At 43.3% G+C, this 26,738-nt stretch overlaps 1 protein-coding gene across 1 annotated transcript; it reads left to right on the forward strand.

The window, feature by feature from the left end:
- ACSL6 (acyl-CoA synthetase long chain family member 6) lies at positions 1 to 26,378 on the forward strand (the record flags this gene model as incomplete). The annotated part of the gene is made up of 20 exons (XM_084215636.1): positions 1 to 210; positions 1,921 to 2,035; positions 2,828 to 2,892; positions 3,297 to 3,398; positions 3,520 to 3,619; positions 4,293 to 4,471; positions 5,309 to 5,341; positions 6,337 to 6,388; positions 11,206 to 11,279; positions 14,112 to 14,189; positions 16,738 to 16,872; positions 17,969 to 18,103; positions 19,840 to 19,935; positions 20,737 to 20,809; positions 21,213 to 21,301; positions 21,865 to 21,981; positions 22,216 to 22,359; positions 23,081 to 23,182; positions 24,142 to 24,213; positions 26,238 to 26,378. Exons 1-20 carry the CDS (start codon positions 16 to 18, stop codon positions 26,376 to 26,378), a joined length of 2,097 nt encoding a protein of 698 aa, XP_084071762.1. The 5' UTR covers positions 1 to 15.
- Positions 26,379 to 26,738: the final 360 nt, after the last annotated feature.

Below are 26,738 nucleotides of genomic sequence, written 5' to 3' on the forward strand. Positions count from 1 at the left end.
TCGCTGGTGGAGAAGATGCAGGCTCAGGAGATCCTGCGGAGCCTGCGACTGCCCGAGTTCGATGACCTCAGCCAGTTCTTCCGCAACCTGCCGGCCACGGCGCTGGTGGGCATCGGTGCCTTCGCGGCCGTCGTCGCCTACTGGTTTGCCAGCCGGCCCCGGGCCGTGAAGCCGCCCTGCGACCTGCGCATGCAGTCGGAAGAAGTCGAGGTGAGGGCAACCCCGGCTGGCTTTCCCCAAGATCTGCATGCCTGGAAGTCGTAGGACAGATTGGGTTGCAAGGGACCTTCAAGATGATCTCATTCCAACCGCCTGCCATGGACGCTGGACCGGGCTGTTCCAAGCCCCATCCAGCCCGGCCTTTAACACTTGCAGGGACGGGGCTGCCGCAGCTTCTCTGGGCAACCTGTGCCAGGGCCTCACCACCCTCACAGGGGAGAATTTATTTCTATCATCTAATTTAAACCTATTTTATGTCAATGTGAAGCCACTACCTCTTGTTCTGTCACTATGTTTCCTTGCAAAAAGTCACTTTCCAGCTCTCTTGTAGGTCCCTTTCATTAAGGTCTCCCCAGAGCCTTCTCTTCTTCAGGCTGAACAACCCCAGCTCTCTCAGCATTTCCTCATAGGGATCCCTCTAATCACCTTCATGGCTCCTCTGGACTTGTTTCTACAGATCTATGTCCAAAGGGGACTCCAGGAAGGCTGTTTTGTTATTGTTGTTTTGGTAGTACTCCAACCTCAACCATGTAATGCACTGTGCCAGGGATCACTTCACCCCTTAATTCACCTTTTCCTGTAAACTAAAAAACTAGAATACAGCATGTTATTCTCTTAGATTTTCAGTAAAATTTTGATCTTAGCTTTGCTCAACCATCCATGGCCAAAAATTAGAGGCACTGCCATTGCATGGGAGAAACAACTGAAAGGCAACAGCTGATGAGACCAGATCACCTGGCACTCTTCCATGTGTGCCCATTGCTGAGTTTGGTGCTGCAAACTTGGTAATAGTAAGAAAAAGTAAACCTGAATCCATGCTTAGAGGCTGAGGAGTTACTAATTGTTATCCTTGCAAAAGGCTTTAATGATGTGGCTCTGTCTTAAATAACAGAAATATTTCTGAGTATTGTCTCTGCTTATTTTAATATCTGAAAGTGGGATGAGAATTTTTAAAGCCTTTTGTGATGTTCCCTCTAAGATGTTATTGTCTTTAATTCCAACAGCTTTTTAAAAGGGTGGGAGGAATTTACATTTTTCAAGGCAGTTTTTCCCTGTGATTAGGGAGAAACTAATTAGTTGTTTTTAGATTTAGTTTTTTTTTTTTTTTTTTTTGACTCCCAGTGCAGTCCTGGTTTGCTCATTCTCACCCTGGTTGCTCACTCCTAAAACACCTCTGCTGAGCTCATGGCCCTGGGGGCTGGCCTCTGCCTTGGTCTGTCCTTCATGTAGGTCTGGATGTCCTTGTGGAAGTGTTCATGGTACTAGTCTGGAGACCTGTGGAGCCCAGAGCAGTTGCTTCCCCCAGCACATCCCCACTCCATTACTTCCAGATCCATAATTCCTTATTAAATTCCCTAGGGAAATATCAATGATCTCAGTGACAATGAGCTGGGTCAAGTGTTCCTCTGTGACCAGAGGGCTCTCCCTATCCCTGAGGTGCTGAGGTCGAGGTGAGGGCAACCCCAGCTGGCTTTCCCCACGATCTGCATGCCTGGAAGTCATAGGACAGATTGGGTTGCAAGGGACCTTAAAGATGATCTCATTCCAACCGCATCGCTTTGGGTCTTGGGTCAGGTGGTGGCCACAGAAGTCTTGCTGGCATTTGGGGAGTGTGCTGCTTTATGGTGGGGGTTTCCCCATCTCCCACCCCTTGAGCAGTGCTGCTGGCTGTGTCATCTCGTGTCACCTCATCTCACGCAGGGCCTGGCCGGGGCGCGCCGCTCGGTGATCGGGGACAGCCCGCAGCTGCTGACGCACTACTACGATGATGCCAGGACCATGTACGAGGTCTTCAGGAGGGGATTCAGCATCTCTGGTGAGAGCACAGTGGTGAGGAGGTCTAGGAGCAGAAGCTGGGAGAGGTGGGGACCAGGCCATGCAGATGTTCTTACTCCGTGGTCACTGGTATTGTCACAGAGCTCTCACACTCATGAGAGACATCAGTTCCCACTCCAGGGAGCCACGATGACTCTTCCCTGCTCTACCATAACTATTTCCATGTCTGCTGTTTATGGTGTCCTGCCTCATTGGATGCACAAATGTCATGGTCAGATTAGTATTTTTGGTACCGTAAAAAACCCCAGAAGATCTGCACATATTCTGCCCCATAAGATCAAGGGGTAGATGAAGGACTCAGTAGGTGTATGGAGGAATGGATTTCTGCAAGTAGATACCATTAGCAAATTATTCAAACTTTTCAAATTTTCATCTGGTCACACACTGCTGTGTGTTGTTTTACCTTCCTCCAGAGTAGGCCAGGCTAAATATAGTAGTTTTCACCTTTTTTAATCAAAAGGCAGCACAAGTAGTGGGATGAGTGCCCTTCTCAGACACTAATGCTCATGTGACCTTTGGAGAAGTGTCTTTTAATGAGGCGGTTTGAGGCAAACTGCTGCTGTCAGTGGGGTGGACTGAAGCCTTTTTGGGGGATCCCAGCAGCTCATCTCCCATCAGATGCACTTGTGTGTGTAATTTGCTGGAGATTGCTGTGAGAACCAATCCATTAACTATGAATTCACTCCTGGAGGGTTCCCCCACATCGTGGCCCCATGTGTTAACTCCTGGCACTGCCTCCCTATAACTCATCATCTCTGCTTGTGTCTTTCAGAGAATGGCCCCTGCCTGGGCTTCAGGAAGCCCAAGCAGCCCTACCAGTGGCTTTCCTACAAGGAGGTGAGCTGGATGTGACACCCACTGTGCATCCTCTTCCCCTGCCCAACCCAAGAAGGGGTGTTGGGGTGCCTGCACGTTAGACCAGGGGGTTGCTCATGCACTGTGTGATGCTTCCTGCTGTCCCCACCCTGGCACATCCAGGTGTTACAGGGGTGTGTCAGCTTTCAGGGGCTGGCTCCAAGCCATGAGGCCACTCCTGAAAGCTGCACTGAGGCACTCTGGAGCCATGGGGCATCGCCGACCTCATCAACTGCTAGTCAGCTAATGATGGTTCATGATAACATAAAAATTGGACTTTTAGATAGGAAATACAATAATTTGAGAGCCTCCCTGTAAGTCTTTGCTTAATTTGTTATTGTTTATATTCCTCTTTTTTAATGTATTTTTTCCTCTCCAAATTCCAGGTGGCTGAAAGAGCAGAAGCTCTGGGTTCAGGCCTTTTGCAGCAGGGCTGCAAGCCATCCACGAAGCAGTTCATTGGCGTCTTCGCTCAAAACCGCCCAGAGGTGAGATTTTATGTCCAATTTGATATTGTATTAATAATGTTCCTGACCTGTCAGCTTGTTCTCAAGTTATATCTGCTCTTGAGACCCCTTCTCACCTTTGTGCTTCCATGTTCTCCTTCAGTGGATCATCTCTGAGCTGGCTTGCTACACCTATTCCATGGTGGTGGTTCCCCTATATGACACCTTAGGTCCTGGAGCCATTCGGTACATTGTCAACACAGGTAAAATCCAAACTGTTGTGATCTCAGTTTTGTTGCTCAGAGTGGTTCATTTTCTGCTTCTGAAAGACAGATGATCATAGAATCCCAGAATGGTTTGGGTTGGAAGGGACCTTAAAGCTCATCTGGTTCCAGCTCCCTCTTCATTGGCAGGGACACATTACACCAGACCTGGTTGCTCCAAGCCTCATCCAGCCTGGCCATGAACACTTCCAGGGATGGGGCACTGTGATTATACTTATTGAGTGTCTTAAATTCACTTAGAGAGGTTCCTGAGAAGCTGTGTGTCCCTGTGCTGCCTCTGTTACATTTTCCACGTGTCCAGTGCTGCATAGCCATGGATAAGGGCTGCTCTGGATGTGGGAATTACTCCATGGCCACCCACTCCTGTGTTGCTTGATATTTTGCCTCCTAGATTTTTTAATGCATGTGGGGACCAATTTTAATATTTTGAACTGACTCCCAGAATAATCGTAAATGTCAGCTACAGCTTTCACATTGACTTAGGTTAGCTAAGACTGCATTGTTTCCTCATTTTTCAAGAGAAGCATGTGTCGAATGCCAGGATTTCTGGTGTAGCCTGGAGTGTCCATCAAAAGTGATATAGTGTTAGCTATGAGCTAGTCTTGCATTAAAGATTTACTGCAAACAGCTTGTTTGGCTGTTTTTCTTGCAGCTGACATTTCCACGGTCATTTGTGACAAGCCTGAAAAAGCCAGGATACTCCTTGACCACGTGGAGAGGAAAGAAACACCAGGCCTGAGGTCTATCATCCTGATGGACCCATTTGAGAAGGAACTGGCAGAGAGAGGGAAGAGCTGTGGGGTTCGGATCCAGACCATGCAGGAGGTGGAGGTGAGCTTCCTCTCTCTCCTCTTTTACTATTTTTTGTAATATCTGTAAAAAGACAGTACAGTGCACAGGGACTTGTGAATTGTGTGCCAGGGTCAGTGTCTGGAGAGCACAAAAGAGCAGCTTGTGGCTGATAATGCTGATGCTTGGTGCACTTGCCTCTTGGTGTTATTCCTTGTTGGTAGCAGAGCCAGCATTTCAATTCCTTGTCCTCAAATATGCTATCAGCTGCTATTTAAGCATGGGAAGGGGGTTGTTATTTGAGACATTGTCCCCATACAATGTTACCAATACGTAAAACTGTACAAAAGGAAGGCCTTATAAAATCATGGCTCAGGCCTGCTACTTTGGCTAAGTAGAAAAGGACTGTGGGAAAGAGACTCAGCTGAATTAGGGGTAGGAAAACAAGTTATATAACCATTGTGTTTTCACATTGTGGTTGGTTGAATTATGTTTGCTATGCTTTAAAGCCATGTAACTGATAATGGGTTAACTGCTTAAAAAGGCCTGTTTTTTTGCAATGAAGCAGCTCTCCTTTGCACCTGCCTGGGGACTCTGCATTGCTATGGACCCTCATCCACACTACATGTAAGCCTGCAGCCTCACACTTGTTTGAAACACCCTGGGTGCAGCTCAACCAACCCAAACACTACTTGAAATCCAAGGAAGGCGCTGCAGTTAAGGCAAAAAGCTCAGGATAATGAAGATGTCCTCAGTGCCAGCTAGGAATTTGTCTGCTTTAGCTCACACTCTCCCTTAGTGGTTTGCAGATTATTAGCAAATGGGTTACACTGCAGGAATTAAGGTGGAAATCACTTTTGTTGCTTTCATCTCTTCCAGGACTGTGGCCGTGAGAGTCGACACGTGCCTGTGGTGAGTGTTGGCTTGTTGCTTTTCCCACTTACAACTGCAGCAGGAGGGACCTTAAAGCTCATCTTGTTCCAACCCCCTGCCATGGGCAGGGACACCTTCCATGGGTGCTTGGCTGCTCCAAGTCTGTCCAATCTGGCCTGGAACATTTTCAGGAATGGCACAGCCACAGCTTCCCTGGGCAACCTGTGCCAGGGCTTCACCACTCCCATAGGGGTATAAATTAAGTGTTCCAGATAGAGGGAATAAAGCAGTATTTGCTTCATTCCCTCTACCTGGAACACTTAATTGAGATAGCTCATCCTTCTATGAATGTGTTAATGGGACAGTAATTAAATGTCATTGTTCAGCTACCCTAATTCCACTACCTTACCCTGGTGGCACTGGGGGAATGTGTCTCTACCCTTCACTTTCTGCTGGGGTTCCTGCAGTTCAGAAACACTACTTGGCAGTATTTATATGGGATATTTTGGGAAAATTGCTTTGATATTTTTCACTGGCTGCTCATATTCATACAAAGCTCTCAAAAGCAGCTTCTGATATTCAAGCTGTTTATTTAATCATTCATGACCCAAAGTAGTGCAATACAGGGTGGTGCTGAGAATACAGAGATGCTGCTGGAAATGAGAACAGTCAGCAGCTTTGGAATCTTGTCCCCTGTTGTGGAGTTCTTTCCAGAATTGACCTGGAAATTGATGAATTATCTCAAGTTGTCCCACATGTCTAAAGATATAGGTGGTGGCTTGGAAAATACGAACTGTGAGACAAACATTAAGGCATGCTTTTGGTGCAGCTGGAGCACAGCATAAAGGGAAGAATAGAGCCTGCATCAGCTGAAGAAACCTGGTTATATATGCTGAGGGGAATTATAGCTTTTTATGTCAGAGCAAAAACATAATTGGTTTGATCTTTAGGTTTGTACAATGTCAACAGTCTCTACCACTGACACATCTGCATTTGACTGATGTGATTTTCTTTATCTCCTTTTGTATTTCTAGCCTCCTCGACCAGAAGATCTGTCAATTGTCTGTTTTACTAGTGGCACTACAGGTAAAAGAGGCATTTTAATCTAGAAATGTTAGAATATCTTATGAAATTAATTAATAATCCAACCTCACTATATACAAACTTGCTATTATACTGATATGGTAATGATATTTCTAGGCATTTTTAATACTTATGACTATATAGGTTTATATACTTCTGTAGATTGTAAATTAAAAATAATCATATATTTATTTTTCGATTGAATTCTCTGACATGCACTTTGCCAGTATGATTTTCCAGTTGTCTGAAAATCCATCCATGTGTCTGCTTCCCATTTTGTTGTGTAGCTGTAAAGCACTTGGTTGATTGGTATTTATCTTTTGAAAATGTTAAAAAAAATGTGGTTCCAGAGCTTTCTATTCTCTGTATCCTAAGCACATTGATGTCTCCAGCCTCACCAAGGTCCTCTTCTTGTGTGTTGCTCATGGCACCAAGTGCTGGAGAGGTTTGGGATGAGCCTGGGCAGCCTGTGGTGCTGGCACTCGTGTGCTACTGGCCTCTTTTACTTGGAGAGAGGGGCAGCATCATTTTCCTGCCTGTTCTTAGCAGAGGCAGTTCTTTCTCCTCTCTTCAGACCCTGGTCTTCATCAGCTTGCAGGAATTTCCTACTCTTGGGAGCTCAGCCTCTGTAACATCTCCCTGAAAGCTGTATGGGCAGATGCACAAGGCATCACTGCTTGGGACACTGCTTTTACACTTGCCTGCAGAGAAGGTCCACACTCCAGGCACTGCTGGAGCAGCTCTTCCAGATCCACCTGTGCTCTTGGGATTGCCTAATGCTTGATCCTGTGCCAAAGCATCCTCAGTTTGGTCTCAGCAGAAGATGCTGGGAGCTGCTGGTGCTCCTCAGATGGCAGGTCAGGCTGAGCACAAGGGAACACCTTCATCCTCCATCTCCCAGAAGAGACCTGTGCTTCAGACCAGGTAGGCAACTGCTTTATCAGCTCCAAGTACAAGCTCAAGATGTAGTAAAAGGGTTTGGGTGTCTTACCTTTGTGTATGGTCCTTAGTCTTGATATCTGCACTTCAGACTGCCCAGGGCAGAGCACTGAGGGAAAGGAGCCTGTGACTCTGCTCTGGTCCAGCACTGGGAATTCCTAAATGGGAAAGACTGAACTCAGTGCTGGACATGAACATCACAGCCATGTACAGAGTGAGTGCAAAGTGGCTGGGCACAAATGGGAGCAGTGGAAATGGAAGGAGCCATGCTGTGGATCCAGCAGGGCAGTGTTTTTCTGTGCATGTTCAAGTGCAGGGCAATTATTTTTCAAGTCACGTTGTTGTTGATATTTTTATTTCTAAATAAGAAATTCTGCATAGAGAAGGTTTCTTTTGATTTTCTTTTTTATTTGCAGATGCAATCATGGGCCAGTTTCCGATTTTGTGCTTTTCTTAGAAACATGCCCAGTTACAGAAATAGGACAACCAGGAAGATCATTTCCCTTCTCCCATCCAAATCAGAGATTTCCAATTTTGCAAATCATCTCAAACTGAACCCTCTCATAACAATGACTTGTGATGCATGAGCCCATCCTCTGCTGCTGCAGGACTTTGCACATCACTCTCTGCCTTTTCCAGAGGTTGCATCAACACTCTGGTCCATTTTCTACATTGTGCTTGATGCAAGAGTTTTATATAGCCCATGTAATTTTTAGTGACTAAATTTAGAATTTTCTTCCAAAGGATATGATCTCTAGGGCTTTTCCAATTCCAAAGGGCTTTAAATATTTTTATATGGTGTGAAAAAAATCTCTGCTCTAGAATTTGTCACCTGAAAACTGTAGAATTGCAAAGAATTCCCCAGGAGCAGACTTTAACACTTGCTTTTCTTTGACAGATGCCCCAATGCCTCCTCAGGGAGAGAAGAGAGGCTGAGGTTGCTGATCTTGGATGACAAGAGCAACTTCCATGGTTGTGCCAAGAAGCCATCAGCACTTGGAAATGGGCCAGAGATACATAGATATCCCCAAACTGTCAGGATACAATTTTTCATGTTGGCTACTCCAGAGAAATCAATCAGCTGTCATTCCCTCAAGGATCTACTGATCCAGGTGGATAAAAGTTGCTTCCCAGTGGTTTCTCTCAGCCTGGCAGTGCATGTTCCTTTTTGCCAGAGCTCCCCAGTAGAGGAAAGTGCTGGCATCCCAGAACACTCCTGGATCACACCATCAAATTTGTCCTGGAGCACTTGAAAGATCCTTTTGGCAATGTGGAAAAAGTTCTTCTATTCTTTTAAAGGTTCTACTACTGCTTATAAGAACTACCAAACAAGCCTGGCACCAAGATAAGGAGGACTTGACATTCCTGGGTTATTAATGGATTGCAAGGTATCCATTCTGTAACAGGACACTCACTGGGCCTGTCTTTGTGAGGAAATTCAAACAAGAACAGTGCTACAGAAATTGCATTGATTTTTTAAAATAGAAAAGCAGCATCCCTGCCAACCCTCTTCTCTCAAAGTGGTAATTCTGGGAAAGGGCTCATAGAAAGGGGCAGCTATTTTTGCTAGGTTAACTCTTAGAACTACTAAGGAAGGTTAAAGCTTGCAGGAGTCCCCCAACCCAAAAAGCTGCAGCTGTCCCATAACAGCATGGTTTGTTCTGGATTTCTCCTGATGGAGGCTCTCCTGGCTCCAACACTGCTGCTCTGCTTAGACACCATCATCACTGCAGCCTGTCCAGGGTGTTGAGCCTGTGTGAGAAGAGGAATGCAGAAGAAGGAGTCAGGATGTTAACACTGTTAACACTGCTTCCAGGCATGGCAGAGATGCTGAATCTGCATTCAAGTCAGAGGTGGAGTGAGCAAATGAATCAAACATCTGAGAAATCTCATAGAATCATGAATAGTTTGGCTTGGAAGAGATCTTCAAAGCATGTCTAGTTCCAATTCCCAGCCACAGCAAGGGACACTTTCACCTAGACCTGTTTGCTCCAAGCCCCACCCAGTCTGGCACTGAACACTTGAAATCCTCTAAAAAAACATCTGAAGAATTTTGTAAGGGCGCAGGGATCAGATGTGTGCCAGAGGGCACAGTTTTGAGTTTCCAAACCAGTACTGAGCACATCCTCTCCACTGTGACACTGCAGGAGCACAGCTGCTTCTAGAACTGCAGGGGCTGAGCACCAGTGTTTGGCTGGACACAGCTCAGTAACACAAGGGATTTTGGAGTCCTGGTGTTTATGCACAACTGACACCTGTTCATGGATGCTCCTTGGAGCCTGCATCCATGTGTGCACCAGCTGTGAAAATAACCTGCCAGGCTGGTTTGGCACCTGTGTGTGAGCCTGCTGGTACAACACATTAGCATGGGAGTAGCCATGGCTGGCAAAGCTGCTAGCTTCACCCCTGAGCTTCAGATGGGACCAAACCAGCCTCCTGTGCACCAGCTTCATCTGCAAGAGTTTGGGACTGAATTACTCAAGGCACTTGGAGCAGCAAATAGGGATTTTCAGTATAATATATTGTGTTAAAATTACCCTGCTCTTTTGCAATAAATGTATGCAACAATTGCTACTGCTCTTTGTGCCTGCCTTTAATTATTTGGGAGGCTGAGTAAGAGTGATAGTGGTGGTGCTGGCAGGGCAAAGGGCTCAGTGCTGAGTGTGCCCATGTCTGTGCCCATGCCCACACTGGAGGGGCTGCTAGCAACACAGCCCTCAAACTGTTCTGAAATGAGAGGATTAAACATACATTCCTGTGCTGAAACATATTCACAAAGCACCACAGTCTCTTCCTAATCTGAGGAAGGCAGAAGGAGCTTTGCCAGGCTGCTCATGCCCACTGTTCTGGGGACACACTGGGCACCTGCAGGTAAAGCTCCCCTGATCTGCCTTCGCACAGAGCAGCAGGAACTACGTGGCAGTGGTGTGATGGAATTAAAACAATCTGCTTAAAAACATGTTGGAGAGAAAGAGGCTGGCCCCATAATCTTTATTTGAGCTGAGCTACACCTTATTTTCACAAGTAAAGCCTTGGAGGGTGATGAAAAGGGACAGTGCTGTGATAGGAGGATGTGCAGAGCCCTCCATGCCACTTTTTTGTAAACATGGAGGTTCCAGCCTGTGTATTTGCTTAACAAACACTGTTTTGGTGTCCAAAAGATATGAAATGCAAGAGGTGTACCATGGTCAGCTGACCATGTGTAAAAGGAGTGTAAAAAGGCAAATATTGGTGGTGCTGAGGTGCCTGTTGGTGGTGGATGAAATGCTGTAGGGGCAGTGCCCAGCTCTAGAACAAAACACAGGGGCTCTGCTGGCTCCCCAGTGGGTTTAGGGCTGTCTTCAAGACACCTCTGCTGCTGATACTATTCATTACTTCCCTTAATTGTAGTCTCAAAGGGTCTTCTTGTAGCCTAATTTTTACCTGCACTGGTCTCTGCATTTCTCATGTTACCCAGAGTACTGGCTAAGTAAGAGTATAACAGCCTTTTAGCAGCATTTCTTGGTGTTCAAGATCATTCTTAGTCAAAATCTGGATGAAATAAATCCTCCCAAGAGAGGCTGGAACAGCCAGCCAAGTCAGACGGCTGTGCTCATTGAGTGGCTCCATTTGAGCACTCTCAGAAATTGCAGTTTCTGCTGGAACCTGTTTTCCAGAGTCTCCAAGAGAAATATTTCTGTTTTAGTATCACTTTATGAAGTTTTGAGTACTGAAGTGTTTTTGGTGCATATTAGTGCACAGAAATGATGGTGAAAATTACTGTTTTAAAATTGAAGAATCAAAGATAATATTTTAACCATTTATTGTTTTGGTTTATTTGTTTAGTTTTTGAAAGTTACCTTCTGGCTTACCTTTTAAACTTCCTCTCTGTTTCCTTTCAGGAAATCCCAAAGGTGCTATGCTGACCCATGGAAATGTGGTGGCGGATTTTTCAGGCTTTTTGAAAGTGACGGAGGTGATTACCCTGAGCTAGAAAACATTGCCATGTGCAGGGTGTGTGGGTTAAGCTGTGGCCCTATATGGGCTGGAAGGATGCTCTTGCAGATAAAAGATGACATTTTTTCTGCTCAGAGGGCCAAATCCATGGAAATGGAGCAAGGCTGAATCTACAGTACTGGAGGGCATTAAATCCTCTTTGCAGCTCTGGCTCCCAGGCTCTGTAGGGCACTAAGGGCTTCTGAGAAACAATGCTGACTTCTGTAAATCAGTTCATTAACTCTTTTTGAAGAATTAGGAGAGCACACAAGCCCTATACAGTTACAACTGGTGCTTGAAGAGGAGTTCAAGCTCCTCTTGTGCTCTGTGTGTCCCATTGTGCCCAAAAATGTCACCATTTATTTGAAACCTCTCTGCATACAAAGTGTGTGTGTGTATATATATAAGAACATACATGATTTTTTACCAGAATGGTTAATTTCATTGATATTCCAGTATAGTTCAGTTTTTGTTATACATATTTCTAATAGAGCATAGATAGCAGAGTGCTGGCCAAGTGCCTTTATAATCTGTTTCACATAACTGTAAACTCATGTTTAGAAACAATATAGGAAGCAAAATCAGTTGATCATGACATAGTAAGGATTTTATACATATTATATAAGACAAATCTAAATAATTTCTGGTAGTGAACAGGAATTCTATAAAGTACTTACATGCACATAGGATGGACAATTGGTTACCTCATACCCCTTACTGGTCTTATTGTTGATGTTGAAATTACTGAAGTTTTTTACTTTAATCCTGGAATTTTCTGAGATTTCCAGACCACTGGTGTTAAGAAACTCAGCCATGTGATGTAAGAAATCCCACTGAACTCACATGTTCCAATGTTTGCAGGACTGTGCCTCCACAGTGTGCAGGACAAAATTCCAGTGGGGGCTCCTCAGCATGGAGCTTCAGTGGCAGCAAGAGGCACAAATGAAAGCTGAGGTGTGGAGAGGCCTGAGCTTCTAAGGGCAGGTGTTTATTTTGAAAGGGCACTAATTTAGAGCTGAGGGAACTTGGCATCTTCCAGAACTGGTCCACTAAAATGGATTTAGTGTTTGCTGATGGAGTGGGACCCTGATTAATCTCAAAGGTATCAGATTGAGACCCAAGTCTGGTGTGATTGTAAATTTATCTCCAGTCACCAGAGTATTGCTAGCAGAGGGTAAATGTCTGTAGCTGATCCACAAGATTTGGGTAATGTCTGTCCATAGTAATGAAATAGAGTAAAGTGTGAAGCATTTGAAGGTAGTATAAATTAAAGAAATAAAATGAGAAGTTCTCTGGGTTTGTTGTTTACAAGTTCTTGTGGCAGTTTTGCTTAGTTCAGTGATTTTTACAAACCAAATGTATTTTTAAGTGAGTCCAGAGCTTTATTATAAGGTTGTTCTCAAATACCAAGAAGCTGTTTGCATTTTTGCATTTAACTGGACAACTGTGCCAACTGTGAAATGCAATTGAATGGCATAATTTTGGTCTGATTTAAAACCAGATTATTTTGTCTGGGCTCTTACAGCTGTAATTAAAAAAAAAAAAAAAAAAAAAAAACTTGGTTGATATTGAAGGTTTTGCATTACTGTGCTTGTAGAAAATGAAGCCAAATTGAAATAATGTATAAATAGATCTGCAGGCCCTAATGGCTTCATTCAGACTGACAGACACAATAATATGAAATGGGATGCTGAGAACACCCCCATGGCCAAAGATGTTTGACTTTGGTGGCTGATGGCTGGGAGGCCATACCCAAATTTGACCAGCCCAGATTTAACTTCAATAAATATCCCCTGAGGGATGAACTCCTGTGTCTGTCTCCACTGTATCCCAGGTCATGAGCTATTGATTCCTTCTGACCAGTGGAGGTGCAAGTGGGTATAAACTGTTAATACTGTGACCTGATAGATTTTTATACCCATTTTCCACTAACCACTGGCCTTGATGCAAATTATTGGGTAGTCAAACTTTCAGTTTTTCTAATCCATAATATTACAGCTAGCTGTACCCTAGAAATGCAGGTAGAAAGGTTATTTCCTTTTGGGGAATGGGTTAGGTAAGGCTCTTGGGCCCTTTGTTTATTCCAGCCTTCAAGAGAGAGTTAAAAAGCAAAATCAAGACTTTGGCCACTTTTCTTCCCTTCTTTCCCTTGTTGGTTGGACAGTCATAATGCCCTCAAAATAATATTTTAATCACTTAAAATGACGAGAAACACTAACAGAAGTAATTAGTTTTTGAAGCCTAAGATTAAATCATTAGTTTTACAACACATTGATTCAAACCAATTATTAACCCAGGAAAAGGAAAAAAAGGCTAATTTTGACTCTAGTAACACTGTGATTTTTGAATGGGCTGTATGCAGTGTGGGAAAGTGCTGCTCCTGCAGAGCCCTGCTGGTGTCCAGGGGGCTCCTGCAGGTTTGCACCAGGATCCTGCTGCTTGCACACAGCTGAGAGCACAGATCAGGGTCTTGGCACCTCCTGGTAGAAAGCAGTGAATAAAAATGGGATTCTCCATCAGGGTGAGCCTCCATTGCCAGCGAGAGCTGCGTGGGTACAATCTGCCTTCTGCCAAGGAGAGCCCTCTCCATTGCCCTGTGTGTACATCTCTGTGCTCTTTACTCCTCCTGCTAACTGAGCTCCATGATGCTGTGGCTTTAACGCTTCCCTGTGTCCGCCGCTCCCTCCTCTCTTGACAATCTTTACCCTTTTGCTCCTCTGGTGCCATTTTTCTTTTTATTATTTTATGACTTTCTTGTTGTCTTCCTGTCAGTGTTTCTTTCCTTTCTGTCTCCCATGCCCTCCACCTGCAGAAAGTGATCTTTCCGAGACAGGACGATGTGCTCATCTCCTTCCTGCCTCTGGCTCACATGTTTGAAAGAGTTATACAGGTAAGAAACGTGCCTGAACTGACGAGGCCTCGTGGGGCTCCTTGTGTTTTCTTCCAGAGTCAGTGGTCTCCTACTTGTGAGGATGTACACATTTCCTATTTGCCTTTAGCACACATGTTTGAGAGAATGGTACAGGTAAGGTCATGGTGTCAGTGGAAATCGTATTTTTTCCACGCCAACCACAAAAAAAATTAAATAAAATGAATAAAATACTAAATAACCAGCGATATCTTGTAGCACTAAAAAGGCTTGTACTCCAGAAGTGCCATGTGCATAACACCAGAGCCATGGTCTCACTGACATGGCTGTGAGTCCAGAGTGAGGCCAGGAGAGTTTCCCAAGTTCTCCAGCTTACACCTGGCTCAGGGATTGAAAAACAGCCCTTCAGCAATGAGCCAAACTCATGGCTCATGCAGCTCATGGCTACTGCTACCTGAGCAATTGTGGGGCAGACTTTCAGAGCACTCTAGGATGAAGTGTCGTGTGAGGCAAGATAATTTCATGCCATTTTCTACATCAGTTAAAATGATTTTTTTTGCATAAATAACCAAAAAAAACCAACCCCAACCTGGCAGACGCTGAAAAAGAAGAAACTGAGATCATGGTGAGACACATGATCCTCCTGGCAGGGCAGCACATGGTGTTCATTCACTGGAGCCTGTGTCTCCTGGGAATTATGGCAGATTCAAGCTCTTGCCAGCCCACAGAACTGACTCCATGTCTCTTTGGGGGAAAAAAAAAGGGCGATGACTTGTGCTGTAATTGGTGAGTTAGGCAAGTCAGGTGAGACAGCCACATCAGGTCTCCTGGCCTGAGAAGCTGCAAACTTAAAATAGATCCAGTATGTGAAGGTTGGATCTAGATCCAGTTGCAGCTCTGTACTTTCTCAGGGAGGCCTGTTTCAGGCTGAAAGCACACTTTCTGAGTCAGACAAGCATCTGAATATAAAGCTCCCACTTCTTAGTAACATCTGTGCCAGAAATAATATATTTTTCCCTGTTAAAACTCTCACAAATTGGAAGTAAAAGCCCATGAAAGATTTAGAGAATTACAGCCCAGCCTTTCTCCACCTGCAAGGCAATTTGGTCAGTGTGCCAGCACTGTTCAGGCAAACAAGAATATAATTATTCAAAATTCATCTGTTCAGAAAGAAATTAGAAACAATGAAATCCTTAATTTCACAGGATGTTGCTGTACTGAAAGGGACAGCCTCCAAAGGAGGTCCAGGTTTAACCTTCCATCTGAAACAGCTTAATATAAAGATTTTTTCAAAAGGGCTGAAAAGTAATTTTCAAAAGCATTTTGAACAGCAAGCACTGCATCGGGGTCCCTAGTTTTAGCCAATATTATTCATTCTTGTAATTTACAAATAAAATCATACAGATGCATTCTTTAAAGCTAAAAACCTCTAGTCATTTTCAATTCCCAATGAGCACACTGGTTACTTTTTTTTAAAATTCATGTGCAGTGTAAAGCACAGATTCAGCAGTGTGATTTTCATTAAACCCACATCACATGTGTAAAATTCCTGTGGTTTCAGCTGATGGAGACTCTAACTGCCTGACAGAGCAGTGAGAGTAATTTGGTTAGTACTGCAGATTTTTAGGAGCTGCACAAGAGATGTAGATGTCTCTTAAAGAATTTTCAACTTGTTTGGGGAACACAAGCCCACAAAAGGGAGCTGAAGTTTTCAGTCTACTCAGGAAGGCTGGGCTCAGCTCTGGCATCACAGGCACTTGCTGAGGACACTTTCTCCTCCATGCACTGTAAAACCATGGGAGAAGTGCTGGTCTCCAAATGCTCTTCAGTGACAAAATGCCAGATTGACTCAGTCTGTGATGGCTCCTTGGCAGGGTTACTGGTTACCAGTAACCAGCTACCAGCTGGCTCATGGCCAGCAGCCCCTCTGCCCCACCTCACATATTGAGCTCCATTCTGCTGATGAGGAAAACACCCTGCTTTGTTTCAAGTACAAGGCTTCTGGATTTGTAGTTTCCATACAAGTCAAGCACCTTTCATGAAGTGGGCTTCTATTTCTGGGATACAGGATCAGGCACTGTATTGCTAACGTAGTTTATATTGTTGTATTTAAACAAAACTAAAGTATTAACATCTAAAAATTGGCTGCTGCTCCGTGTTTTATGATGTTTCTTACTTTGCATTTCTGTATTGATGATAGGTCCTCATGCTGTGAGCTGCCATGGGAGGGCTGGGCTTTAGGAAAGTTCTGATCCAGACTCTGACCCTAACTGGGATTTCTCCATCCCCATATGCAGGGGATGAAGGGAAAATTTTGATTCCTTGTTCTTCCAGAACAAGTAGTAAATCTGGTGGATGCTGAATTGCTTGTACTGAAAAATGCCCAGAACTATTTGGATATTTCTATTCTGCACAAAATTTATTGTTACTTTATTGTATTTCCGAAGTCCCATTTTTGCCACATTGCAAAGCAGAAATTCAGAAAAGGAGCTTCTGTGCTTGGGAGGAATGTTTTGCTTTGGGGATGGAAAGCCAAGGGGTTACATGTGTTCCTCTCTCTCCCCATCAGTCTGTAGTGTACTGCCACGGAGGGCGAATTGGCTTCTTCCAGGGCGACATTCGCCTCCTGTCTGATGATATGAAGGCACTGCGGCCAACCATCTTCCCCGTCGTGCCACGGCTGCTGAACAGAATGTATGACAAGGTGAGCTGGATTTTGATTTCACTCTTTTTGGAACAATGGAGTTTGTGTCCCTTTGCTACTCATGTGGAAGAATTCTTAGCCATGGAGATTTCTCAAGCAGATTACACTATTTCTGCCTTGCTGCAGACACGTTCTCACCCTGTGTAATGGATACAGCTCTTTCAGTGTGTAAGTCTGTATTATGATTTACACAGACTCCAGACAAAGCTATCACATATGAATATGAAATCCCTCTGTATTAGCCTCCTATACTATTCTAAGGTTACCAGTGAAGTTTCCAGAGATACAGGATTTTTTTTCATCACAGAAACATCAGCCAAACCTGGCTGCATGAAGACTTTTTGTGCCCTTCAACAGATTTGAAACTCAAATCTCTTGTTCTGGTGGCAACAGCAGCTGGAAATCAGAAATTTCAAAAAGTCTTTGAGGATTTAGGCAGTGTAAATTTGACAGTGGCTTTTGGATTTAGAAATCTTTAAAACTAAGGTAAAGGTATTGCAGGGTATTTAAGACAGGCACGTCTGGTCATCATGGTAAATCTGTTTGACTAGCTGGGAATATTTATTCCTCAGAAGATTTATCTGCTAAAGACAAGCTTAAGCACAAGCTACTGATGTAATTTTTCCCAAAGGTCAAGGCTTCTGTGCTTTATTAAGGGACAGGCACTGGGGATTTCTCATTTGTTGAGGTGGAGTTTGTGCCGGTGCCTGATTAAGCTCAGGTAAATGCAGCCCCATCACCACATCAGCCACCACTGACACCTGTTCATGGTGTTTATTCCCTGTTGCTCAGGTTGCATGAACTTCACAGAACCCTACCACAGAAATGATATAGTAAGAGCAGCCCTGTCAATCCAGTTGAAGCCTGCACCACCATCCTGTCTTTTTTCACCCCCAAAGGAACCATGTGTGCAATAGGGAATGGAGCAAAACGCATCATTCCTTTTTCCCCACTAACAAACCGCAGTGTAGCCTTGTTTACCTGTGCTGCAAATGTAACTGTGCCCACCTGGCTGTGTGGGTGTCATGAGGAGAACAGGTGTTGAAGTGCTCTTTCTCCTCTGTGACACTTCATCTGCCATCCCATGCTCCTGCAGATCTTCAGCCAGGCTGACACATCCCTCAAGCGCTGGATCCTGGAATTTGCAGCGAGACGGAAAAAGGCTGAAGTTCGAAACGGCATCATTAGAAATGACAGTTTGTGGGATAAACTTTTCTTTAATAAAATACAGGTAAGAGATTCAAGAAATAAGTCTTAAGTCAAAGAATTATTGTTTCTTCTAGTAATGACTGGTTTTCTGACAAGGCAGTTTCAGACAGCAGGAAAAATTTCTTCATTGGTGGGATTGTGAAGTATTGGAACTGGTTGCCGAGGGGAATGATGGAAGTGTTAAAAAAGGGGGTGGATGTGGCACTTCAGGACATAGTTTAGTTGTGAAGATGGTGCTGGTTTGATGGTGGGACTTGATGATCTTAGAGATCTTTTCCAGCCTTAACAATTCTATGATTCTATGATTCCTTAAAGTCAGTGTAGTCCACTGGCCTGATGATGAACCGTGGGCAATCACTACTCACTAGTGAACAAGACTGGAAAATGGAATAGAAGAAGGAAACTGAGCACAGTTTGTAGCTCAGTTTTGCCTTTTTTGTTTGTTTGTTTGTTTTAGTTTTTAAGCACCATGCATAATTATTGTCAAAATTTCAATTCTCTCAGGGACAACTTTCCAGAGGGAAATGGAGAAACACAAGGCAAGCTAAGATGATGTTTGCCACATCCCTCTTCAGCAGCACTAATTTATGGAATAGGGCCAAAAATTTTTTGCAGCTCTAACATAGAAGAGAGAGGGAGGAGGAAAGGTATCTAGGAATAAAATTCAGAAAGGTGGTCATGGAAAGGAGTCACTGATCAAAGAGATGCTGCTCCAAAGTTTTCTGCAAAATCTCAACAAATAAGATTGGATTTAGGGCTGGGTTTCAATTGGGCATATTCAAACCTGCTTTCCCTCCTAGGAAAAGAATAAAGTTGTAAAGAAAAATGAACACATGAATCATGGTTTAGCAACCATGAAGAAAGAAATCAGAATGCCCTTCTGCTTCCCACACATCTCAGTAAAAAAAGAAAATAAATTGGCTCTAAACCAGGTTTTTTTTGGGCTCTGTACTACTCCAGGAGGCTCTAATTACTTCATTTTTTTAATCGGATGACTTATCTGGAGACATGCCACTTTATTTTTAACTAAAGAAACTGACTGTACTTGTGGTCTGTGGATTAGTTGTCCTCAGTGTGCAAAGATAGCAGAGTTCACCCAGCCGGGAGCGAGCCAGGCTGCATATTGATGCAAGGGCTGGCGAGACGGGCAGACTCAGTCAGCAGTTGTTTTCTTTTGTGCTGGGTTTTCTTTTTTACTTCTAGAATAAAGAAAAGGAAATGAAGGGGGAGGAGAAAGAAGTGAAATAGGACACAGGAATTGATGTAATACCCTCCAGAAATATTTGAAGGTCATCTGCCTTAAAAAAGGGACAACGTTATTTTAGAGGGCTTGGGAGGCAATTCATTAAAACCAGTGAGGTGTAAATAAGCAAAGAAGACTGGATGGGGAAGAGTCTGTTTTTCCCAGCAGTTCCCAGAGCCGGGTCTGCAGCCTGCCCAGGCACAGCAGTTGCAGGAGCCCAGGCTGAGCAGCTTGTCCTGCCAGGGACATGAGCACTCCTGTCTCTGTACACTGAATGGGGTTTTATCCCTCAGGAAAACTTCAGAGCTAGCTCATATTTCCATACATGGCCATATCACAGAACCACAGAATGGCTGGGTTGGAAGACTCCTTGAAGTTCATCTAATTCTGACCCCATGCCATGGGCAGGAGATCCTGCACATCTATCCTAGAGAGAGCATTTTGTGCAAGCTCATGTTTTTGCCACGTGCAGTAGCTTCTGATGCTTTCTTTTGTTCCCTCCTGCTACCAACCAGGCAAGTCTTGGGGGGTGTGTCCGCATGATAGTGACAGGCGCTGCCCCCGCGTCCCCGACTGTCCTGGGCTTCCTCCGCGCTGCCCTCGGATGCCAGGTGGGTTTGTGTGCCTGCTCAGGGATGTTCATCCACTGCTAGCAAGAGAACACATGGTGTTTAAGAAAGGAGATGGGTTAGACCCTCAGAACTGCATTTAGGACATCTGTACCAGGATGGATCGAACAGAAGGGCTTCAGGCAGCCGCAAAGTCCTGGTACACCTGGGGCTCAGTGGGGTGGGAACATCCCTGGGATGGCAGTAACAGGCAAGAAATGTTTTCACTTTGGGCATCTCCCAGAAAAAACCCACAGGCTCATCCCACCCATCTCTCAGCACCAAACTGAGTATATGAAATTAAATGTGTTTGTCCAAGTGCTGGGAACTTCATTACATGAGTTTTATTCTACATATAAATGGAGAGAGCTTATCCTCAGACATCAGCCTAACCCACCTGAGATGTCCCTGCACTATTTCTCTGTGAGAGGATGCCCAGGGCAACTGAAAGGTCTCACTTGAGGGCCTAAAATCAGTCAGAAAAAAAAAAGGGTGGATTTTCAAAATGTACCACAAAAATACCTTTTTCCCACTAATAAGTTCCTCTCATAGTGTAGCATATGTCCTGAATCAAAGGCTAAGTGCTCAACTCATCATCTCCCTATTTTCAATGATATAGAGCCATGTAAATGGAATTTGTACACAGTGGAAGCCAGGAACAGTGTCCCCATGGCAAATGGGCACCCACACATTGCAGCTGCAGCCTCAGCTCACAGGGCTGTGCAAAGAGGGCAATGCTGGGGATTTCAGTTTGTAATAGCAAAATCTTTTAGGATCCTTTAAAAATACCTGTCTCTTTGTCAGGTTTATGAAGGCTATGGCCAAACAGAATGCACAGCTGGATGCACCTTTACAACTCCAGGTGACTGGACATCAGGTAATTATTTTCTTCCACCATTTGAAGAAATAAAAGAAATGCACATTCCTTTAGGAAATTATGGACTGTAACATCAAGGCCAGGTTGGATGGGGCTTGGAGAAACCTGATCTAGTGGAAGGTACTCCTGCCCACAGCAGGGGGTTGGAATGAGATGAGTTTTAAGGTCCCTTCCAAACTAAACCACTCTATGCTATTTCAGAATAGGTTTTATATCCAAAAAGGAGGTGTCGGTATTTAGTTTTAATAGTGCAAAACCTTAATTAAGGGAATTATTTCTGCACACAGACACAGCTCCTGCAAGAACAACCAGTGTATCTACAACTATGCAAGTAACTAATGATAAAATGCTAATTATTGTTTATAGGAGAGATGACAAGTGACTTGATAACTTTGATTTCCAGGTCATGTAGGAGCCCCTTTGCCCTGTAACTTAATCAGATTGAAGGATGTGGAAGAACTGAATTATTTTGCTTCCAAAGGAGAAGGAGAGGTAGCAAATCACATTTTTATATCAAATTCTCACTAGTTAACACTGTATGAAGTAGTTTATAGAATCATTTTACCTTTGTAGCGTGTATGGTTGCTGATGTGTTACATCGTGCAATCAGGAAAGGAAAATGGAAGTTTAACAATAGAGCAGCAAATAATTATTGAAGAAGGAGCTGTGGCAGTACTTCTAGCCTGATTCCTTGAACTGCTAAGACTGAATTAATTAGTTCATCTAAGAAGAGCTGAATTGCTATGATTTCTACATTGCTATAATCTCTACATTGCTGTGATTTCTATTCTACACAAATATTAAACTTATTGAAATAACTTTGTTATTTTTAACTGCAAATGGAATGCAAATCAACTTCAAACAAATCAGTTTTGTAAACCCTACTTCATATTTCCATTAGCTTGAAAAAATCCATAGATAGTTTAATAACTCAATCTATTTTAGTTTCATGGAGCACAGTCATCAAAATATTTCAATTTTAGTGAGTTAATACTTAACTTGTATTTATAGCAGAATAAGAAAATAATTCATCATCACCCCTGGCTGTTTTGCAGATCTGTGTGAAAGGACCCAATGTGTTTAAAGGTTACTTGAAAGATGAAGAGAGGACAGCTGAGGCACTGGACCAGGACGGCTGGCTTCACACAGGAGACATTGGAAAATGGTTACCTGTGCGTACTGGACACAGAGTTCTTATGACAATTTTATTGTCCCAAGTAAATTTTCAAAGACTGAACTTAGGTCTCCAAGCAGCTCTATCTTTACAAAGGATTGAGTTTATATTTGGCAGAATAAACATTTGAAAGCACTACAGGCAATTGAAAGCTCTGTTAAAGGCAGACTGCTTGCTGAGTTTCTGTGGTAAAATAACTTCTCTGGGAATTCTCATTTCTTTCTCCTAACAGAATGGGACCCTTAAAATCATTGATCGGAAAAAGCATATATTTAAACTTGCTCAGGGAGAATACATTGCACCGGAGAAGATAGAGAATATCTACATCCGCAGTGACCCTGTTGCTCAGATCTATGTCCATGGAGACAGCCTGCAGGTACAAACCAAGCTTTCAGAAAATCTTACTTTTAGGAGTTAGAAGACAGAGAGCTGGGCTTGAGGGAAGGGAAAATGGGAGTGGATCATGCCACATTGCTCCCTCCTGCTTTGGAGCTGGCTGACAGCCAGGCAGGAACTGAGCTGCTGGTGTGACCCTGAGCAGCTTAGAGAATGCTGTGACCAAAGATCAAGCTTTTAAGTTGGCTTTGGTGTCACTCTTTGAGTCTCAAATGCTGTCCTTTGCCACCATGCCTGTGGTAAGCCAGGAAAAGGCAAAGCCACTGCTGCCCCCCACATTGCCTGCCCATTCTGACCAATCTTGTTCTGTTAATTTGCACATTTAAACACACACCTACAGCTTTTGAAGCCATGGCAATTCATCCTCTGCATTCAAGGCTCACAAGCATGAGCCTTCCCTTGGCATCAGAGTTTGCCTGGGATTTGCAGGGCCATGTGGGTTATTTATGTCCAGGAGGAGCACAAACCCAACTGAGGGTATTAAAACTGCTGGTAAATGCAGTCACAGACAACCTTTTATCTGAGAAAAAGGCACAGACATCAGAATGTACTTCATGACGATATATTAGCAAACTACTGACGACATTAAACAAGAAGTAGTAAACATGCAGAAATTCAGCTGACTTGTGTATTCACTTCAATGTAGACCCTGGAATATGGTTCAGCTTTCACCTGCAACTCTCCTTCTCCTTTACCTACAGGCCTTCCTGGTGGGAATTGTGGTGCCTGATTCTGAAGTCATGCCAGGCTGGGCAAAGAAAAGAGGGTTTGAAGGAACATATGCAGAACTCTGTAAAAATAAGGTTTGTATCTGCAGTACAGATTTTTTTTTTTTCTGTAGCATTATGTGTACACAATATTGTGTCTAGAAATGACAATTTCAGTGACAAGAATTATTTCCTCACTGAATATTCAGTAGGGTTCACCTGGATCCAGTGATATGTATTGACTGGTGGTACCAGCACTGGTGTGGGAGGGCTAAGAGTCTCTTGCAGAAAACAACTGTACAGCAGGAGGAGAGTTTGTGTTTGCTTAGATTTCTTACATAAGACAACTAAACAAGACTTATTGCTGATCTTCTCTGTGGTGACCAGCAACAGGACCAGAGGGAAGGGCCTAAGTTGTGTCAGAGGAGGTTTAGGTTGGATATTAGGAAAAGGATTTTCGCAGAGAGGGTGGCTGGGCGCTGGAACAGGTTTCCAAGGGGACTGTTCACACCATCAATTCTGACAGAGCTCAAGGACCAATTGGATAACACTCTCAGGCCCGTGGTATGACTCTTGGCCTGTTCTGTGCAGAGCTGGGAGTTGGATTCCATGGTCCTTGTGGGTTCCTTCCAGCTCAGGGCATTCTATGATTCTATAAAAAGGACCTCAGTCTTAAACACATGCTCTCTAATACTGAGGAACTGCATTGGATCACATCAGTAAATACTGATGCCACTGAACCATTCCACTGCTGTCTGTGGGCAGTGATTCTGCATTGAAGTCTGGCAGATGGCTGAAGGACTGTAAATTTAACAGCTATGTCACACTGCTGGTTAGAAAATAGAACCTTACTTTTCATACCAAGGAGAAACTTAACATCACCACACTTAAGTGTAATGCTCATACATTACAACAGAGTTTTGCTAATTACATACTAACTGTTAGTAAGGCACTTGAACTTTGCTCAGAAACACTTTTTTTGGTGAACAGTGAGCATTAATTGCATGTAAGGTTGACTATGGTAGCTCATGAGGAATTTCTGTGTTTTAACGCAGGAACTGCAGCAAGCGATAATGGAAGACATGGTACGGTTAGGGAAGGAGAGTGGGCTTCACTCCTTTGAGCAGGTAAAATGAAACACATTCAGTGTGCTCAGACAGGCCATTTGTCTGTACAGAAGAGGGATTTGTCGGCATTTATCATGTTACTACAAATCTTTGTTGCAGCTGTACATGATGTTTTTGGACAGAGCTTTATTCCTGGCAAGCTGTATTTATTCCTCTAGAAAAATGGATTTGCTGTGATTCTGTTTACCACCCATGTTTAAAATTTGAATTAAATTTAGTGAAAGTTTTGGGTGCAGAGGTCAAAATCTTAATCAGAGACATGGATAATCTCCAGACTGACAACCAGAGGTCAAGATAAACATCTGTAGGAGTCTGACTTTTCTGCCACTGAAAGCTCTGTTAGAAATTGGGTCACTAATTACTACTCTTATACCTGACCTTGAAATGCTGCTGGTTTCTTTATTTTTAGTCTGGGCACTAGTTCTTTCCTGCTTGTGTAAATATTTCTGCAATAGAGCTACAAACACTTCAGAAGGGGAGATCTGAAATCAACCACGGTCCACATAGAATTAAAAGCACAGAAAAATTATCCACCCCATTTTAAAATGTCAAACGCTTATTTCTGTTGAAAAAAACAAACATCCTAATCATTATATATAATTAGCAAGGGCTTTTTTGTTTAGACTGTTTCTGGGTGATAATTCTAATGAGTAATTCACCATATTGGAGTGGAGCAGAAGCATCATTAAACCCTATTATTAATTTCTCAGTTACCTATGCAAATGAAATGACAGCAAAAAGAAATTTATTTTAAAATAATTTAGTATAAAGCATAGTTTTTAATGCACATAATTGTCTGTGCCAATAAACCTTGTTTGCCTCTGTCATGGTCTTCACAGTATGAAATATTCTCAAGTAATTGATTCCACCAGCAGTTTACAATTATTAAAGTATAAAATAGTGAGGAAAGCCTTGTCATCGTTCTAAAAATTGGAATAAAATAAGAGAATAGAATAAAAAATTATACCATTTTCAAAATTAAAGGGTTCAAAACTTCATCTTTGTTGCAGTATGTAATCTTAAAACCAAATTTTGAGCCAGATACTGTGGCTAATATTCACATGGAATGGGATCCCCTGTTTATAGGGATACTCTTTATCATCCCCATCCTCGTCTGCAGCTTGGATTTCTGTCTTGGGAATGACAAGTGTGACTTCTATAACCATCAGCTTCCAGGATCTAAAAGCTAGTGCAGCAAACAGGGGAGCATTAATAGTGTGAACACTGATTTATGAAGGATTGCATGGGGGCAGGGCCTGGACCATGATGCTTGCAGGGAAAGATGAATCACATATCTAAGGAATAGAAAATGGATTTGCAGCCTACATCGCTGCAGCTCCCAGCCAAACAAACTGCAAAGCAGTCTGGCTTGGGGAATCACAAAAGCAGCAGATGGCTGGGGAATTTTGTCTTAAATCAGTGGGCTCTGACCAGTCACGCAGCAGTTTTCTGCTTTCTCCCACACCAGCACGGGAAGGAAAAGCTCACTCCCATCTGTGCTGCCAGGCTCCCCACTGTGCTCAGAGCCACTGCCTCAAACAAGGGCAGCCTTGTGAAATGCCATTTGCACAGGCTAAAAAATTTGTATCACTTTAATTAGCTAAAGATGATCATCATGTACATGCTTTGTGCCTGAAAAGCTTCATGATAATTTTGCAATATTGAATCAGTTTTGATTGCTTTTACAGTGGGGTTAAGTTGAGGTTTCCTAGCACAATTCTCCCTGCCCTTGCCCTCTCCTCCAGTGCCTTTCAGCTGTGTGAAACTGCAGTGATGATCTCACACTCTCCCTTGTGCGCTGCCTCGCTGTGCTCTGGCCTGGCTTTGATACAGAAAAGCAATTTATGCGCTCATTCTCTTGGAGAGCTCCCTTCTGTGGGCAGGGGATGGAAATCTTGGGGACTCAGCAGAAGAGTGCTCTGGATTTAAGGCACCACCAGAGGGAAGCACAGCAAAAAAAGTTAATGTTTATTCAGTGTGATGCCTGTAACCTTTGCTATAAATATATTCCTCTTTTAATTTAGGTCAAAGCCATTTATATTCACTCTGATATGTTCTCGGTGCAAAACGGTTTGTTGACACCAACATTAAAGGCTAAGAGACCAGAACTGAGAGATTACTTCAAAAAACAAATAGAAGAGCTATATTCAAGCATCTCCATCTGAAATCACGGGAAGAATCTTCTGAGTAATGGACTTCATAGCAATATTAGAATAATACTCAAAAACTACAGAGCCAGAATGACACTGCTGAAATGGATAAGCATCTGAATCTTACATTTGAGCCTTTCATTTTTGTAGGATTTCATCACTAACCATATTTTCCCTTCTTTTTGCCATCAGGTGTGATACAATTTCTTTTTTACTCTAGGTATACAGTAAGACACTACTAAAAGTTATGCTAAATTGCCACAAAATATGCAGAAATTTCAATCTATGACCAAGTAAATAATGGAAGCATATCTTTTAAATAACTACAAACATTTCTAGTTAAAATAGGGAGAATTTCAGGTACGTCTGTTGATA

This window comes from Fringilla coelebs, assembly GCF_963513975.1.
Source record: "Fringilla coelebs genome assembly, chromosome: 15".
NCBI lineage: Eukaryota > Metazoa > Chordata > Aves > Passeriformes > Fringillidae > Fringilla > Fringilla coelebs.